At 40.7% G+C, this 18,436-nt stretch overlaps 1 protein-coding gene across 2 annotated transcripts in view; it reads left to right on the plus strand.

Moving 5' to 3' along the window:
• The window catches only part of TMEM164 (transmembrane protein 164), a 43,464-nt gene extending 27,793 nt beyond the window's left edge, over nt 1-15,671 (plus strand). Inside the window, exons 5-6 of one of the 2 annotated variants that reach the window (XM_074147221.1) lie at nt 9,366-9,466; nt 9,859-15,671. In XM_074147221.1, coding sequence (XP_074003322.1) covers nt 9,366-9,466; nt 9,859-10,065 — 308 coding nt within the window. In that variant the 3' untranslated portion in view covers nt 10,066-15,671. The remainder of the gene's footprint in view (nt 1-9,365; nt 9,467-9,858) is intronic. The other variant, XM_074147222.1, reaches the window with a different exon arrangement.
• The last annotated feature ends 2,765 nt before the right edge of the window (nt 15,672-18,436 follow it).

The raw sequence follows: 18,436 nt of genomic DNA on the forward strand, positions 1-18,436 counted from the left end.
TCTAATGAAATGTAGTGACACATATTAGTGACATGAACTAGCTTGCTTGTTATATCTTCTAGCGAGATTACTAGTTTGCGTTCACATATACGGTGGTCGTCCAGTAAATCTAGAAATCCCAAATCGTTCCATTGGCCAATAATTTTTCTAGTTGTCTCCCCTTAGAAGGGAATTCAGCATGTATTCATCTGGTGCGATGCTCTGCCCCCCTCTAGCGTTGACATGCCTCCAGCTGCATTTTCTAGCAGAGCTAAATTGTTTCATCCAGGAAATAAGAGATGATAACTTATAGTAGAGATGTTCAGCAGCCTTTAATGAAAACCCCAAGGATGTGATGTCAAGCAATGGGACACAATTGAGTAAATGGTAAACATTTGCTAGAAGAACAAGCACAGTCAGCCTCTTCAATTCTGGTAAATCTTGTGTATTTTATGCCAGCAGTCACTTACCATCCTTCACATTTATTTCGCTATAGGTTTGTAATCTTTTTGTTTTTCACTGCTGAGTGAAACTAAATAAAAATGATCCAAAGGAAAAAATGAAGTATCATACTTCAGATCGTTGTGTTTCTTTCTCTTACCAGAGAAATATGCCAACCCCATTTAATTTTAATCCATCATTAATATCTTAAAATTCTGGCAAATAGTGCTAAAGCCCATTATAGCTGTAGATGTTACACAAACTGCTAATCCTTGCAGGGGGGGGGTGTAGGGAGGGGAGGGAGAAAGTCTAACCAGCCATGTAGTACACTGTGGGCAATGACAAACCAAGCTCTTGGGGTGTCACTAAATCACTTCTTTTGATGGTCTTGAAGTTCCCATACAACAGCATGTATTTCCTTAGCTTTAAAGTTTGGCCTTGGATGTCACTTGATGTGTTCCTTTGATTTTTGGTTGGTTGGTCGGTTTGGCTTATTTTGAAGTAAGGGCTCTCTGGGTTCTTCAGCACCCATTTCCTGGGGCAGATAGGACTGTGTCTGCAGCCTGAAGGGCTGTGTGTTCTACAGTTGTCACCCTAGTGCAGCTATCTGAATTTTTGCCCTTTATTAATTTACTGGTATTTGCTGCCATCTAATGTTGACATGACAGCAGTGAAGTTTCTAAAAGAACTTTGTTGGCTAAATCTATCCATTGAGACTGCTCTGGGCTGCGTAACTAATAACTCTTCATTTTCTGATGCAGTTGGCTCTTGATCTCCAACCTGACTGTAACACCTCGTTAGCAAAACGCACATGGACTTTTGTAGTAGTTGTGGTTAGTGCCACAGGAGACCTAATGTTTGATGGAAAAATTACTCAGCCTGAAAACATTTGTTAATACTTTGTCATTTCACTAGCACCTTTGTTTAAAGTACTTTCCGAGTAGATCACACCCTTTATCCTAACTATATCTTGTGAAAATTGCTTTTTCATCACTGATGTTGATCAGCATGCAGCTTTAGTTCTGTATTGTAAATAGAAATTTCCATTAGTGAATGTAATGGATTACCATTCTATGATTGGGAGAATTAATTGAAAGGTAGTGAAATTGGAAAAATGAAAAGGAATGGATTGTCTATGGAAAAATATATTACTTCAGTTTTATTTGGAATCTGCCAATATTACTGATAGCCTTAATAGGATCTCAGTTGTAACATTTCTCAAAGGAAGGTTGAGCAGAACACCTGAAGCAGAGTTGATTTGAGGCTCATTCTATACAGAACTGCATGTCTGAGTTTGTTGACACGCTAATTAAGTATCAAACCAATGGTTCTCACACATTCAATTACCTGTTGAAGTGTTTCCTTTTTGAAAGGAAACTGGATGACAGTAAGCAGGGGCTGTAATTTTTTTTCTCTCCCTGCTATTCATGACAGTGATGAAGACAGGTTATTTTGCAGTGGCAGCAACACCTTCATGTTGTGTGTGTCCAGTGCCCCCCGCCCCCTCCGCCATGTAAGTGTGGGGGCTATACCATGCTCAGGATCAAATTGATGAGAGATGTTCAGAACTCAGGCTTCAGTGAACTTGCTGAAGCTCAAGGATGTGTTCCCTCTTGGGGATGAAGGCCTCTTTCTCTCTTCCTCTTCCCTCTCCCTCCCCTCTGTCCTGAGTGAATATGAATTCCCATACTTGCCCTTCTGACGTATTTTCTTTCCAAGTGCACATATGCAGGTGTGCGGGCACTTGCGTGCCAGGGTAGACAGCAGAAATGCTTATGCACTAGGGCTCGGATCTTTCTTGGCTGCAGTAAGAGGTGCTCATGCAAAATAGATGTAGTGCCGTTATAACAGGCCAGCACAGAAGACTGAGAACTCGAGGCAGTTCTTACAGGAAGTATAGCTGCAGTTGGCAACTTTTTGCCTGAATGAATCTCACCTCATATCACCTGTGAACCTTGCCAAAAACTATATGATGCATGTGGTTAGGACACAGCACTCCTGAAATAGCAGGATAGGCTGAACCAGAGCTGTAGGTCACTGTTTTCTTTTGTCCTTAGGAGATGAGACCTTTGCTTCCCTGTCAAAAAAAGTATGAATGCTTTTGTAGCTTCTGGATCGGTTCACTGTGCATCATCTGAGTGCTAGGATTGGCAAAAGGGAGGTGCAATGAGTGGATTGTCAAGATGAAAAGAAAGTGGGAATCACACCAGCAGAGATTTAGACCATGGAACCAACTCATTCATTGAAAAACTCCTCAAACCACTTTCATCTACAGCTAAGCTGGTCTTCTGAAGCATATGAGTATGCCCAGATAAGTATACTTTGTGCTACTGGGATATAGATTGCTGGTAGAAGGCTTAGGGAGGTGCCAGCTTCAGGAAGTGTAATGTCTCAAACTGCCACAACTGTTGTGACAGTGCGTTAACCTGACCTTCTGGTTAACACACTGGCAAGATCAAGGTATTAAAGACCTCCAGTGGTGTTCAGGTCAACTTAGTTTTTCTAATGTATACTCTTAACGTAATGAAAAAAAATCTAGTTTGCACTGCATTGGCCTTAGAGAGGTTCTTGACTCACAGTTCTTGACTGTCTTGGTCCTTAAGCTCATTTGGTCACGTTTTCAGATGGATTTGGCAAGATTAGATGAGCACCTTATTTCAGATCATATTGAAACTTAATCAAAGTGGAATTGTTATTTCCTGAGTGCTGTGAGCAGATGATACCATTTCCCAACAGTTTGAAGTAAGGGTTAATTTATAGCAGCTCCCTAGCAGAGAAATTGAGGAGAGAAACTTCCTTGTGTTTTGAGATCCCCAGCATTATTTAGTTGACTTAACATACTTTTCTACCTCATAAAGTTATTAGTGATGATTTTTTTTTTTAGGGTTTTCTCACTTTAAGGAGTAATCTGATGTGTGAGCAGCTGGACATGAAGTTCCAGAATATCATATGTGCTTAATCAGAGGCCCTTGTGTTGGTGTCGCTGAACGGCTGTGTGGGTCTCACACTGTAGCCTGCAGGGGGAGATAGTCTCCAGCATCCACTCTGTCACAATGGCCATGCAAATGCTCAAAATTCACTATTCAAATGCAGGTTGTCCACGCTGTGGAGAGAGTAAATTGACTTGGTTGTATTTTTTTGGGGGGAGGGAATCTTCTTTTGGAGCCAAAACTGACAGTAATGGCCTTGTAAATTCTGGACACTCCTGTGGCCTGGCCACATGTATTTTAAGAGCTGATTCACAAGCTGTGCACAAGTGGACAGACATATACACCCTAAATAATTAAGTAGTTGAGTTTTTTTGCTGAGAACAGAGTCAGAATTTTCAGCTTATAAGGCAGGTTCTGTATCTTTATAAGCAAAAAAGAAGCTATCTCTTTGATTCAATGCATTAAGTCCTTTTCTTTTTCGATCTAAGTGGCATCAGAAGTTCTATGCTTTGTCATAAAGTCAGTAGAAGTTGATTTTTTATTTTCCCCCTCTCCCCCCTATCTCATGGAGCCTGCCTCTGTTGCTCTTCAGACAGATGGACAGAAGCAGCTCTGTACAGCCAGCTTTCCTAAGGGCAGTGCAGCGCTTCGTACCTAATGAGAAGCTGGGCGAAGTTGTGAGATGTAGAACACAGATACCGAGTGCAGACTAAAGGATCATTTTTCCTCTGGCTGTAAACTAGGAAAGCGCAATTAAAGCAATTGGGGATCTAAACTTCTGCTCTCTGTTGGCTGTTAGGACTTGCTGGCAAGAGTAAGGATTAATGTATTTAAAGACATTTCTAGCTGTTGTACCCTTTCCCCACTTTGTGACACTTACCTGTATTTAGCTATATCTTTCCTTAGCTTTTAAGTCAAGTTACAAAGCAGGCTTTATTATATACCTTAGTAGTAATCTGGAAGAAAAATCACTATCTATTTGAATATAGTTAGGTAGTCATAAATCTAGTTTATCTCCATCCTCACTGAAGTACTTGATAATGTGCGGTACAGCTCTTTCAACTGAAACTCTTAATTACTTGGAGACCTGTCAACTCCTGTGTGTTACTCTCCTGCTGGCAGCCTCCATGTTCTTATTCCGGCTTTTCTCTGCCTTCTGAATCCCATGTATTAGCCGTGAATTCCTGGTTCACTGTCTGGCGGTGCTTGTGCTGTGGCAGCAGGAGCAACGGGGTGGCTGTGGCCCTGTCCCGCAGCTGGAGGCGAGCGCTGGTGCTCCGGCCGTGGGCTCATGTGCAGGCTCTCTTGTACCTGGATCGTTTCTGGATAATCTTGTTTGATAATTTAAGAGAGCTGGAGAGGAAGAGGAGGGGACACGTCTCTGTCGTGTGACCCTCTGAGCTTTATGCACTGGGCAGTTACAGTTCCTTTGAAACTATGGTGGCCTATTATGAAACACTTAAAACTAAATAGGGAAGTTAATTCGGCATTCTCTGAGTGGGCCCAAGGTCTGTTAAAGACTTCTGTCTCTCTAGGAGATAGAGAAGCATAGAAAGGTATGTGCCAATAGATGGAAGAACTGCTACTATATGAAGGAAGAACTGCTGCTGCTTCTCTATGGAATATAAAAAATGGTTTCTGAGAGGAGAAAGTAATATAAGACCTTGTCTGAGCTGTCTCTGATGACAGTAGCTGGCATTGAGGGACATGGAAATCTCCTGGCATAAGGTAGTATTTTGAAATCTACACATAGATTCAGAACAGCTGTAGGGGAAACAGTGGATTTCAGGCTTATCCTCTTGAGAACGTTTTTCCTGTTTTCCCCTGGAAAGGAAGTTTTATCTCTCGGCTAGCTTGATAGGTCACACTACTAGAATTAACCCTTTGATCAAGGGAACTAAAATGGAAATAAATTTGCCCTCACATTTTTATAAGCTTGAAAATGAGGGAATTGTAATAGTTGTTCTGAGTTTTGGATTAAGCAGGTCTACCTGTAATTGTGAGGCTACTGAAGGAGAGTGTGCTGGGCTGGGAAACTGGTAAAGCTCTATCAAATGTAGTAGGAATGAAAGCAAGACATTAATTTGGAAAAAGATATTATTTTAACACCCTACTAAATTTAAAAAAAAATTACTGTATTTAGGTTCTAATTCAAACAGTGGAGTAATTTTCTCCTGCCTTATGTTTTCACAGAAATACAAAAGGACTGTTACTTTCTATTAAGTGCGTTCAAATTTTTACAGGTCTATGTTTTGGGAACTTAAAATAAAGATAATATTTTATAAGAACCCTAGAACTAGCGCAAGACATTGGGAGTGGGGGGGGGGGAGCAGGGAGCGGGGGGCAGTATAAAAGAAATTGGGTCTCTTTGATCTTTAGATTTTTAAAGCCATGCTTCCATTTCCTAGATGACAAATTAACCGCTTGGCATGTTCAAGGTCAACAAGTTCTTGTTGCAGAAGCAGGTGATGAACCCCAAACTCTTCAATCTATATCAAGTATTTCCTATCAATATTATTGAAATAATGAAGTTTACTTTAAACTGAAATATGCAGTGCTGTGCTATTTCAACACAAGAACAAATATACAGTCTATTTGGATGACCCTGTTTTGGAACGGACTCAACTGTCCAGGGTGTGAGCATTTTTGAGAATGAGATAAGTGCCAGACTGGCAGTGGGACTGAATTTTTGAAAGGTTTAACATATAAGAATTGCCTGTGATCCTTGGTGAATAAAGAGTGAATCTCACCGCAGCCTATGCAAATTGATTTCCTATGGGAGCAGCAAGTAGCTTTTGCCAAAGCCAACATGGCCTTTCAGCCCTGCTCAGCTGGGTCTCAATTCTGTTTGTATGTTTCTGTTAACAGAGTGCGTGCTACAGAAAATAGACCACGCTGCTCCGTTAAACAGTCATCTGGTGAATAGCAGGACTGTAGAGTAATAAAATCTATAGTGATTATTTACCTAATGAGACATGTATAGAAAATGTCCCAGGTATGAATTGAAAATTAGTTTTCCAAAGCACACTTGGGAATCCAGAGGTCTCTGGAATGCTTTTGTGTGGAGGTCATTGTTTCCTTTATGTCTCTTGATGTCCAGATAATGATACTGCTGAAAATCACACTATTATTTTCAAGATTGCAAAGTCTAGCAAGGAGGGACTTTTCTATCATATAGTGAGATCGATAGTCTGTAGAGGTTGAGAGTTGCTAATGTATTTTTTGAAGTTTTGAAACAGAGAGAGGATGTAGCAGTGTGAGATCCTTTGCTGCAGGAACCTGCACAGCTCTCCTGAGTGACTTCTGAAACACGATTCCCTGACTAAATTGAAGCTGGACATGAGAAGCTTGGGTTCAAAGCCAAATTATGCCACTGATCTGTTTTGTCATCTTGTGCAATTTCCTTGACTGCTTTCTCCCTCCAGGCTTGTTTCATAGCTGGGTTTGCTTCTCTATTTTAGACTTTATGTACTACCTGCACTGTATGTCCCCCAAATATCAAGGTCTCTGGATTCTAGCTTTTCTGAGTGTTTACCTCTCTAGACTACTGCCCTCTGTACTCGGGCTTTGTTGAATACTTTTGAAACATCACAGGCAACTGCCAACCAGGCCAGCTCACATGAAAACGAATTTGGTACGGCCCTACTCTGCTGGTTCCTGGGAGCTCCTTTAGATACCACATTTAAATTTTATTTTGTGTTTTGCATCTGGGTTAAACATGCACCTAAACCTGCAAGGACAATACAAAAAACACTTTGCAAGTCAAATGATGTTTTCTTTACCCTACAGCCGAGGAGGAGCACAAGGATTTTCTGTATAGCTCGAACAGGTCACTTGAAGTTGGTGCAGCCAAAAACAGATCCATGGTCTCTTGAACTCTGAGACCAAGGCTAGTTGTTTCTTCTCTTGCTCCGTGTCATGAAAAACCATGTTCAAGGTGGTATCATGTATCTGATGTTTTCAGGCAGTGGAGTTTAATGAATATTATTGCTGTTTAAGTGAAGTCTCCTGTACTGGTTTCTCAATAGGGTGCCAGCTCTTAGATCCCCCTTGCGAAGTATGTTCAAAGAACTAGACTGCTGTGGTTGTTTTCCCTTTACCTGTGGAGCACTCAGCTTAAAGCTAGTCACGTAGAGGTCACTTTTACCTTTGGATTTTGCTTGTAGTTCAGACACTTCTGACCTTCGCCTACCCACTGGCTAAGAAATCTTATGAGCTGCCTTATGCTTTCAGAGTAGCTTCTCTGCTCCTATTTACTTGGTTGCACCAAGTCACAGCTTGCTTACTAAAACGTGGTGTGCTGTTGTATCTTGGGTAATTACGCTAATATTGTGTCTCATTAAAGTTAGTGAGTGATATACGGGGTGCATATGTGCTGCTGTCATTCAAGCACATGATCCACTCCTCACTGCCTGTTGGCTAGCAACAGAGAAGCGAGGGTATTTTGAGTGGACAATGAATAGCTGTGCGGTTTCAGACAATAAAGCGTAGGTAAGTTTGAATTTGTAACATTCACAAAATGATATTTAAATTAGATTATTTCAGGTTATAATCACATTATTAGCTACTGCAAAATCAACCTGAACTGGAATGATGGGTATGAACAGTGGAAGAAAACTATGCAGAAAAGAATTGTAAAGGGGCAAGAGGGATCGACAAAGCAGTCCTCCAGGGCTTTTAACCCTGAGACAGGATCCACTGTTACATGGTGGTGTGGTAAAGCAAGAAACAGCAGTTACTTGCCTTTATCTACATAGGGTACCATCCATAGGCACACTTACAGCAGCTTTAGGCTGGTGAGTTGTCATAGCCAGCCACGCCAGTTCCCAGTAGCGTTGTACAGTATATGCTGAAGTCTGTTGAATCTTCCTGGTAGTTACTGGCTGTGCTCGCTAGCGAAGGCTGACAGGAATGTCACACTCTGTGCTGTAAGCTTTCCTTTGAGTACTGGATGCACGATGCAATATTTAATAATATCTAATGGATCAGAGAGCAGAAAAAGGCAGATAAAAAAAGCCAGTGTGTTTTTATAATCATCTGAAATTCTACAACTTCTTATGGCGGCTGAGCAGCTTGACTTTGTGCGTCTTTTTCTTTGTGTCTCTAGGTTAAGTTATTAAAGTCATAAAGAAAATAATTTTTCCCCGTATCTTATACTGAAATTTTCATGCCTGTTAGTAGGAGGCTTTAGAACTCTGTAAACTGTTTTTGTTCTCGCCATATGATGATTGAATATTCAATACCAAAAATAGTTTTGTATCTAAGAGTACTTCTATTAGATCTGATTTCCTTAGTACATTCTGGCTCACATGACATTGTGTTTTGTCAAAAATTAACAAAACCTACTTTCAGGAGGAGCAAGACAGGTGAACGCAAGAATAAATAATGTGATATCTGCTACTTCATTTGAAGGGAAAAAATATGTTACAGTATCTGTGATATCTGCTGATTATTAAATTGTTTGTAGTGTATATGCTTTTTTGTTCCTCGATATTATTGGTGCAAGTTACTTTTTTAATAGTTGTTAAATAACCATAAAATTAGGAAATGGCAATTAGGCTATGCTCTACTGGAGTGCTGTGCAGGAACTGCCACTGCCTAGGTTAGTTCTGTGCATGCTGAAGTCATAGCCCCCGTAAGAAGCAAGTGTTTAAGTGTAAATAACCTGATTTTTGAAGATTCACTGCATACCATTACTGTATTTTAAAATCATTTAGTACTTCTGTGTTAGGAGGAAGAGTGAGGTAAAAATCACTGGTGTTGGTGAAAGGCAAGCTTAATGAGGTAACATGTTGTTCATTTTACTGCTGGAGCAGGAGGAGGGAAGAAACTGTTCAGGACGCTCCAGGTAAGAAATAAGGCTCTCGAATATTAATTACTCGAATGGTATTGAGTAGGTTATCAGCTAAAGCCAGATGCCCTAACATCCGCTGAGGAGAAGGGAGAGGATTATGCACGAGTGTTTGATGGACACAGCAATTCAGCTGAACACTAATGTATTCCTTTCTTTTCAAGGTATCTACACTCCAGAACCACTCTGCAATTTCTGGTGGGCTCTTTTATCCACGGGGTTTATGTTTGTATATCATTTTAGCATCTTGCAGATTCTGGGATTGGTAAGTAAATACAGGTTAATAAATGGATAGTTTGCAAGTACATTCATTCACAGTAAAAATACTGACTAGTTTTTCAAAGTGTCCAGATATATATGGGTAAGACTATTGGCATGCAAAATTTTAATTGCATGTTCTAATGGGCATTTCTATCTCATAAATATTGGTAAAATATTTCATAAATTGGTTCTGTACCTCCATAAATCCATCTATTAAATATACAACTGAATTGAGATCTGCTTTCCTTCTGAAAGATGCCCTACGTGTGTTGAACGAAGGATTGTCACCTAAACATTTTTAATTATTATGGTAATTTCAAAATTACCACTTTAGGTGTCTGAATCAGTGCAACATGAAAATATTGTTAATTTATGAATTTGTTGTCACTTTCTCAGGTTACAGAAGTGAATTTGAACAACATGTTGTGCCCAGCTGTCTCAGATCCTTTTTATGGGCGCTGGTATCGAATCTGGGCATCTGGACATCAGACTGTCATGACCATGACTCATGGGAAGCTCGTAATCCTGCTGTTTTACAGTGCTGTCCCCATCTTTAAATGTAGCGTGGACTTGCTTAGGCTCCCACCTAAGAAAATAGACTGAAATTTCTCCCCACGGAGTGGTACATACAGGAAGCAGAGATACTTATACTGGAAAACAAAGAGGAGGGATGAGAGGACAATGTGTTTTATACTTCTCCCCAGAGTTTATTGCCTCAAAAACACCTCCATAATCAAGTGAGGTTTTTTTTAACTGCTGTTTCTCACTGCCTATTGCCGATGGCAAAATTAGTGGCCTTATTCTGGAAAAGGTTCGTGTTTTATACATTTTGTGTAATTACAGTAGAATCTTGCTAAGCCACCATTTAAAATTAGGCCAGGATCCACATTCCAGCAAAGAGAGTGGCAGTGCTACCTCATTTTGACTTATTTTCCATTAAATATAAGTACACTTATATCATAGGGTAGGAAATAAAGCTGAATTACAACACTCCACTGATGTGAACAGAACGGCATCTTGAGGTGCATCGTCCTGGCTTAACTCTTAGCACTTGAATGTTGCAAAATGGTCCCAGTAAAATGATGTACACTTAATCTCCGAGTCCTCAGTGCAAAACAATGAGGTTCTACTGTATTTTCTTTAAGCTGGTTGAAAATGATGGGGAACAATAACTCATTCAAAAATTTTTTTTTTTTTTTTTTTTTATTGACTATTTAATTTCTACGCTGCTGTGGATAAATATCTGTCTGGCTAAGTCCCATCAGATCTTGATGCTTTGGACATGGTTTTATTTAAGTGAGCAGAAAAACATCATGTTGAAATAATTTCGAAAACCCATGTTACATATAAGCTATGATATTTCATCCACTGTTCTGACCTGACTTTGAACAAAGGGTTTTTTTTCACTTAGCTTAGACTGGAGAGAGAGTGGAGATACAAAGTCCAATGTAAACATCAGCGTTTTCTTTTTTTGCTTACTGGCTTTTGAAACATTCCTCCTCTGCGTTCTACGCTGATCCTCTCTCAACAGAGTGGTTAGTGAGGAAACAAAATGACAGTGTTCTCTCTCTACGGCTCCAATACATTCTGTACACTGATTTTACAATACAGGTATAAAAAGGAATGTCAAATCAGTGCAGGCCTCTGCTGTTCCAGTTTACTAGTGTGACTAAAACTTCCTGTCAACACGTCTTTTGGGGAACAGGATGTAGACAGGCAGAACGATAAATAGTAAACTGTGTGTACCTGTTAAATTTTCCGAGGCTAAAGGAGAAACTGTTGGGCCGAAAGATGGGAAATCTTGAGTGTGTTCCTCCAGACAGTTAATTGTGAGTCTGTTTTGCAGGTCTATTATGTTTCAGGGCTGCAGGAATTTTGTTGTACAAGTTTGTTGCAATTTATAGATTCATTGTGTTGTCAAAGCTGTGACTTGTAAGATAAAACAAAACCATCATACCTCCTCCATCTGGATCACCTGAAGATGTATTTTGAAATTAAGGTACAGTCTTTATACCTCAAAAAGGAAAAGTAAGAATGAGAAGTGGTTGCCTTTTTTTTTTTCTTTCTTTAAAAAAGAAAAATTTTCATTGGAGAGGGAATAAATGGCTACTTCAAATATTTTCACTTCATAAGATTAAAAAAAAAAGTACCCCCCAGTCAGAAATATATTGTTCCACATTCTCCTTTACAAGCTGGTTTCTGGCTTGCTTCCATGCCTTGCTGTGTATATACATATATATATTACATGAAAAAATATACTGCGCTCTCCCAGCTTGACATATACCTAAACTATCCATCAAACGTGTATAGTGAGTCTTAGTTATACAGACTGTAGGGCTCCTGGTGGTTTTAATCAGAATTCAACTTGAGCAAGTGAAGCACCTGATAATGAGAACCCCCAGCACAGAGTTTCTGTCAGTTGTTGATCCTGCAAATGTCTCAGTCCATAATGGGTTTCATCGAGTGGTCTCGCTGCTGCCCCAGTAAAGCCGGCCAGATGGTGCTTAAGTATTTGTGGAGTGAGGCCTAAAGAGAGAGAACGTGTTGGTACGGAAGGGCTGAATCTGTCTGCGGAATTACCTGCCGAAGGGATACAAGTTCTTGCTGTTTATTTAAGCAGATTCAGTGTTTTGTGATGAAATACAGGATGTTGCTGGGAGATGCTAAGATGTGCAGTGCTGGATGTTAAAGCGTAACCCCTATTAATATACGTCATCTCTTATGAAGAGCTGAATGAGATATACAGTGATTCTTCCCTCCCCATAGCTCCTGTCAAGTGTATCATGGTAGATTTATTTACTTAAGAATTTGGCCAAATGCCTTATGTTGGATTCAATGCTGTTTAGAAAGAATGTTTGGTATTACAGTAGAGTGATTTTAGCCAAATTTTGCAAATGTTACTTAGCATTATTTTTTGCTTAACTGTACATATTTTATTTTTTTGAAGAATCTTTCCTGTTTCTTTTTTTCCTTCAAAATATTGTAGTTACTGGAAAAATTTCTGAGTTATGTGAAAGTAGTAGCAGCTTTTTTTTTTTTTTTAATACTATTACACTTCCTGTCTATAGTCATACGCTTCAGGGTATTCTAAACAAGTATGAAACAGCTGCTATTTGCCACCGTTGACTGCCTCTGGTCAACTCAGACTGCAGAAGCATTTAAATAAGCCCAGGTGTCTGGCTCAGTGTTTGCTTGGAATGCAAAATTTGTGAGCTCTTCCAACTGACTTCAAATCCAGCGGGAGGAATGGCGCTGGTGATACAGCTACCACCAGGGAAATCCCTGGGGCAATTCGGATGAGAGGGTTCTCCGTGAAGCTGTACCACTTGCACCATTGACTCCGACAGCAGAGCCACTGGGATTGCTTCTGCCTCCCTTCCCACCCCCCGCCACAGGTGTTTGCTTTGGTCACTGTGCTGTGACTTGTGCTTTTCTTGTGCTTCTTTCTTTCCAGTTGTTCTGAGTCACACTAGAAATGTCAGGCCTAATTTCCCAACACGGAGTTTGCCGACAGAACTGCTCATCGGTGCCAATGGGACACTCAGATTCCCCTCCCAGACCTTACCAGTGCAGGTGCTGGAGCTGGTTGAACTCTTCTATACTGAATTAAGTTGCTAAAACGGCTAACAGAACATGGTAATTCAGCTAAGAAGTAGAGGTAAACCAGCTGCTACGCTCAATAAGGGTTTGAGAGTATTGGAGCTGCCTAAGAGTCGAATGGTGCAACTGGAGTCAGGTGGGAGGGAAGGCGGTGGAACCTACACCTTTTTTTGAGGGTAAGCTTCTTTGCTTGTTGTACAATATGGATGAAGCTGGCTGAGGTAGCATAGAATCATTTAGGTTGGAAAAGACCCTTCAGATCATCGAGCCCAACAGTTAAGTCTAACACTGGCCAAGTCCACCACTAAACCATGTCTTTAAGTGCCACATCTACGCGTCCTTTTAATACCCCCAGGGATGGTGATTCCACCGCTTCCCTGGGCAGCCTGTTCCAATGTTTGACAACCCTTTTGGTGAAGAAGTTTTTCCAATCTAAACCCAATACCCAATTTAAACCTCCCCTGGCGCAACTTGAGGCCGTTTCCTCTTGTCCTATGGCCTGTTACTGGGGAGAAGAGACCGACCCCCGCCTCACTACAGCCTCCTTTCAGGTAGTTGTAGAGAGCAGTAAGGTCTCCCCTCAGCCTCCTTTTCTCCAGGCTGAACACCCCCAGCTCCCTCAGCTGTTCCTCACAAGACTTGTGCTCCAGACCCCTCACCGGCTTCGTTGCCCTTCTCTGGACATGCTTCAGCACCTTAATGTCTTTCTTGAGGCACAAAAGTTAAATTATTCCCTCCCCCCCTTGCTCTGTTCTGAAGGCTTTTAAAACTTATTATTTAATTTTGGTTTATGGTGTGGTGCCGCAAGAACCTGTATGAGCACAGCTGAGTCACAAGTTTCACAGGTGGTGAAGAACAGGTCAGAATGGGAGCAGAAAGGGCATGAACTTCTGAAGCTAATGTCATGGAACTTCATATCCTTTATTCCTCAGCTGTCTCCGGTATCTGGAATATGCATCAGACAGAGCTTGTTCAGTGTGCAGGATATTGGTTTGAATGGGAGAGCAGAATACTTAACTCTCCACTGGGGTTATTTAGTCTCTTCCCTGGCAGAGGCCAATTTTCTTTTCCCTGAATGGTTTGTTTTATAGGCTGTTATGCTACACGGATGATTTCTTTGGTTGCTTTTATGCTCATTTATGCTGGAAATTAAAGAGCAAAACTATACTGCTATTCTTGAATGCTAATGGCATTCTCTCCTGTGGCACGATGCGCACAATCTATGTCAAGATAACTTGAAGCTGTTGCCCAGTAGCTGGTGATGAGATTTTACAATTGAAAGGGCAGTCCTGGTCCTCCCTGGCCAAATGTTCCGAAATCTTTTGTTGCAGTTTAATTCCCTCCTGTTTAAGCACCAAAGAAGAATTTGCGTCTTGTTTTTTGTGAAGGGTGATAATTAACAGCTCTCAATCATGCTCGTATCAATCAGTGAAAAGCCCCTGTCTATGAACACAAACCTACACTTGGGTTTGGTTCAGCTTCTTAGGGCTTGATGGAACCTCCTCGTGCTTAAGCAGACGCTGCCTTGCTGATGCTGGGGGACACGCTAAGTCAGGCCATTCTTCCCTGTAAGATTTATAGAGTACCTCATTGTAGATTGATCCGTCTGTTCCTGGCCACAGTCAGGGGTTTGATATTTCTGTGTATTTGACATCATCTTGTAAAGCCCAATTATATTGTCCTTTCAGAAATGGCCATTTGCAACCTGGAACAATTGCTGTACTTTACTTTTATGTCCGAAGTCTTGCATCTAAAGCCCAGGCATTCATTTTCAATGCATCTGTAGCTAATGGAAAATAGAGATGTGCTGGTTTTCTTACTGTTGCAATTGTTTCACTAGAGGCGGATTCTTAGGAAGTAAATTGGTCCTAATAGTTAACAAAGCTCTGAAAAGGCCAAACCCCAGCAAGAGGGCATCTGTCAGCCCTTCTGTTCGGAGGCGAAAGGTTTCTAGGGGCAGACAGGTCAACTTTGATGTTTTCATTTTTACAGTGACAAGACTCATAACAAACCTGTTGATTTTTGTGATCTCGTACTCAAAGTGATATTGCTGTAAATCTGTCTTGCAGCTTTTAGTGTAACTTAGTCAAAGCCAAGCTGTTTTTTAAATGACTTCATTTTTCTTCAGGGTCAATTTTGTAGTTTTTTTAAAATGATTTCTGCATTTCCGGAGTCATTATCTCAATGCTGCAGAGGAGGCAGCAGGCGGAACAGCGAGCGGACCCACCGCGCTCCCACCAGCCCAGCCGTGCTGGGGAGCTGGAGCGGCTCGGCAGCACCAAGGGCTTTGGAAACTTGCAGGTCCGCTTGCCCAGCCCCTCTGGGTCATGCACAGAATGGTTTGGCAAGGGCAAGGGTGGACGTGGAGAGGCTCAGCTGCCACCTATGCTCTTAGCTCTGAATAATTTGTAAGAGTGTTATAAATTTTTGTAAACTTTTTAATGTGCTAAAACTTGGTTATGAGGTAACATTTACAAATAAGGGGTAATTTGTGTACTTGGTTTTGTATTTTGGTCTGATGATTTTTTTCATTGGTGTGCCCCAGGTCCAGATCACTGGGCAAATAGTTGTTAAACCTTTGAATTAAAACAAATAAATGCGTTTTAATGGATACTGTACAGTTTGTTATCATTCTAATCGCGCCGGGCACCGAGGAGTCTTGCTTAAGGCGTTTTAAAACCCTGTACATCTCAGCCAAGCGGGTATTTCATTGTGTGAGGTTCCTGGCACAAGAACGTACTGGATGTGCCCACCTGTAGTATTATATATGCCCTGCAGAAGTCTTAAGTTTTCGCACAGCTGGGGAACAGAACCAATCCTCTTGAACAGTATAAAGGCTGATAGAACTACTTAAGTAGAAATCTAGTACGAAGTGCTTTATGAAAACCCAAGATGAACTAAGCAAGCAATTGCCTTTTTCAGGCACTGCCGATTATCCTCTGCATCTCTCTAGAACTCTAATTGCAAGTCAGCCTTTCATTGTTTGATACCAACATATATGTAAGAATAAGTAAGTTTCCACCTCTGAAACATCCTTACTATTCAGTACTATTTTGCTAGTTTGATTTTTATAGCGATAACCACGTCGCTGGCTAACGTAGCAAGAAGACTGGAAGTTTTTAACTAGCTATACATCTCGGTGGACTGGGAGCTTTAGGTAGGTTTTACCCAAGTCAGACTAACGATACCAAAGCTGTGAAATGTTAAACCAATGGAAGGTATTTACTCACGCAGGTTTTTCCCATTAGTGGTGAGTTGTTTTGGTTTTGTTGTTGTTTTTTTTTAATCTCCTAAACCAAGGCTTCAAAGCACATGGAGAAACAGCTGCATCAATCGTCAACATCTGAAAGTTACATGGATTTTATTGGTTTGTTTTCAAAGACTTTGCAGCTACAGATGGGAGATCTAGTCATATTGAATTAGTCAAAAACAACCAAAAGAACATCTAAAATCAGATCTGAATTTCAGAGAGATGTTGGAAATATCTTGCTTTGCAGAAATACACTCCATTTCACTCAGACTCTGTGGAAAGTGTCTCAGTGCACTAAGAATTTGGCTCGGGGAGGAAAGTTCTCCAAGTTGGGTTTACCTGTCCGGGTCCTTTGTTTTGTCATCAGCAGGCTTGTGGCTTTGTAGCTTCACAGGAATACGCTCCTCCCCTCACCCGCCTCTCTGGTGCCAGCACAACTCTCCGTGCTCCCTTTGCCCGGCTGTCCCCAACCCAGTGACCAGCCAGGGCCCCAGGGAGCCCTGCTGCCGGCCTTGCGGCAGGGACGCTGAACAGCTAAAGCTGTGAATGAGCTACAGGCTCCGGTGGGCCGCTCTCCCTGCATCAGCTCGAGTGAAACAGCTTAAAGATGGCCCCGCCGTGTTAAGACTAAAAGCTTTTGGGGAAGGGGAGAAGGCTTCTTGCCTGGCCCTCCCTGCTTTGCAGGAACCGCGTAACTCGGTGCGAAATCTACACTGTAAGTTTTTTCCATAAAAAAGATCTGGTCAGCACCACGGTCCACACGTTAGCTGGTATGACATGCAAGAGAAAGAAATCCCTCGTGGCAAAGCAAACCTAGAGAGTCTTTAGAATCACACCTACTACTGTAAGGGTAATACGAAGAAAGTACTGAAATTATTTTAGGTGATATTTCAAGGTATTCTTTGATGCACGTTTTGCCACATTATTCTGTTGAATAACGTTGCTACAAGCAATGTCGGCAACCTGTTGGTTACACCAGTATAACTGGTTCTGCAACAAAGTTTTGCTTGGAGAGGTTGAAACCACTTCCCCCTCTCAGAGAGTAAAGAGGCCAAGGCTGGACAAAATTCCATGTTTAAAGTAAGACATAAAAAGTACAACTGGTATCAATACTGATAATTATACTGATGCAAGTAATGATATAACTGATGTAAACTGATATAAATGCTGATTTAACTCGGCGTGTTTAGTGACTCGCTTCTGCCGCCATCTCTTCCCACAGGAGGCAAAATGAAAGAGTTAAATCACAGGAAAATATTCCTAAACACATCATTAGCCTTTAACATTGACACTAACTGCAAATGCATAAACAAAACAAAGTTGACCAAGCCACACAATTAAGCAGAGAAACATAAAAAAAAAGGTGATTCTTTTTCCTTATTTTATTGGGTAAATGATTTAAAAGGTAATAACAATAGTGTTAAAACTACTACAATATCTTTCCACAGCCATATCTCACAGACCCACAGATAACCTTCTAGATATTTTTTTTTTTTTTTTTTTGCTTTTTTCCTCATTTTTCTCTTTTTAAGCCGTACTTATATTAAAATGCCCATTTCAACAGTTTCTTCACACTAATAGCAATTAAATGTGGAAGGAAGGAGGATCTAGTTAGAAAGGAAGGGGGTTCAGGTAATCTGTGATATTATTGTGATCAATCAAGTTACCAAGGAAGGAAGGAAAAGAGGGGCCTCACAAGCTACTCCAGGTAGCTCGAAGCCCACTGCGTGTCACCATCGCATTGAAGATAACTCAAAATGCTGGTGAACAATTTAAAGTAATTTTTTTTTTTTTGTAACATATAAAACACTAAAATAACTTAGAAACTAGATCCAAATATCTTGAAAAGAATCAACTTTGATATACAAAAACAGTCATAAGTTGTTACAAAAGTTTCAAACAAAAGTTTGTTTTCTCAGTGCGTTTATGTACCAGCGCAATTACTGGGTCCAGAGCAAAGAAAGAGGTTTTTATTTTTTATTTTTTTCTTTAACAGTAATAAAAAACGAGGAAAACATATCTTTGTATATAAAGAATCATTGCTGGTCTTAAGAATAAATGTAACCAGAAACCCTTAAATCTGAGAGGCACACTTTGGGTTTCTCTTTTTTTTTTTTTTTTTAA

Source organism: Numenius arquata, chromosome 5, assembly GCF_964106895.1.
Source record: "Numenius arquata chromosome 5, bNumArq3.hap1.1, whole genome shotgun sequence".
NCBI classification, from domain to species: Eukaryota; Metazoa; Chordata; class Aves; order Charadriiformes; family Scolopacidae; genus Numenius; species Numenius arquata.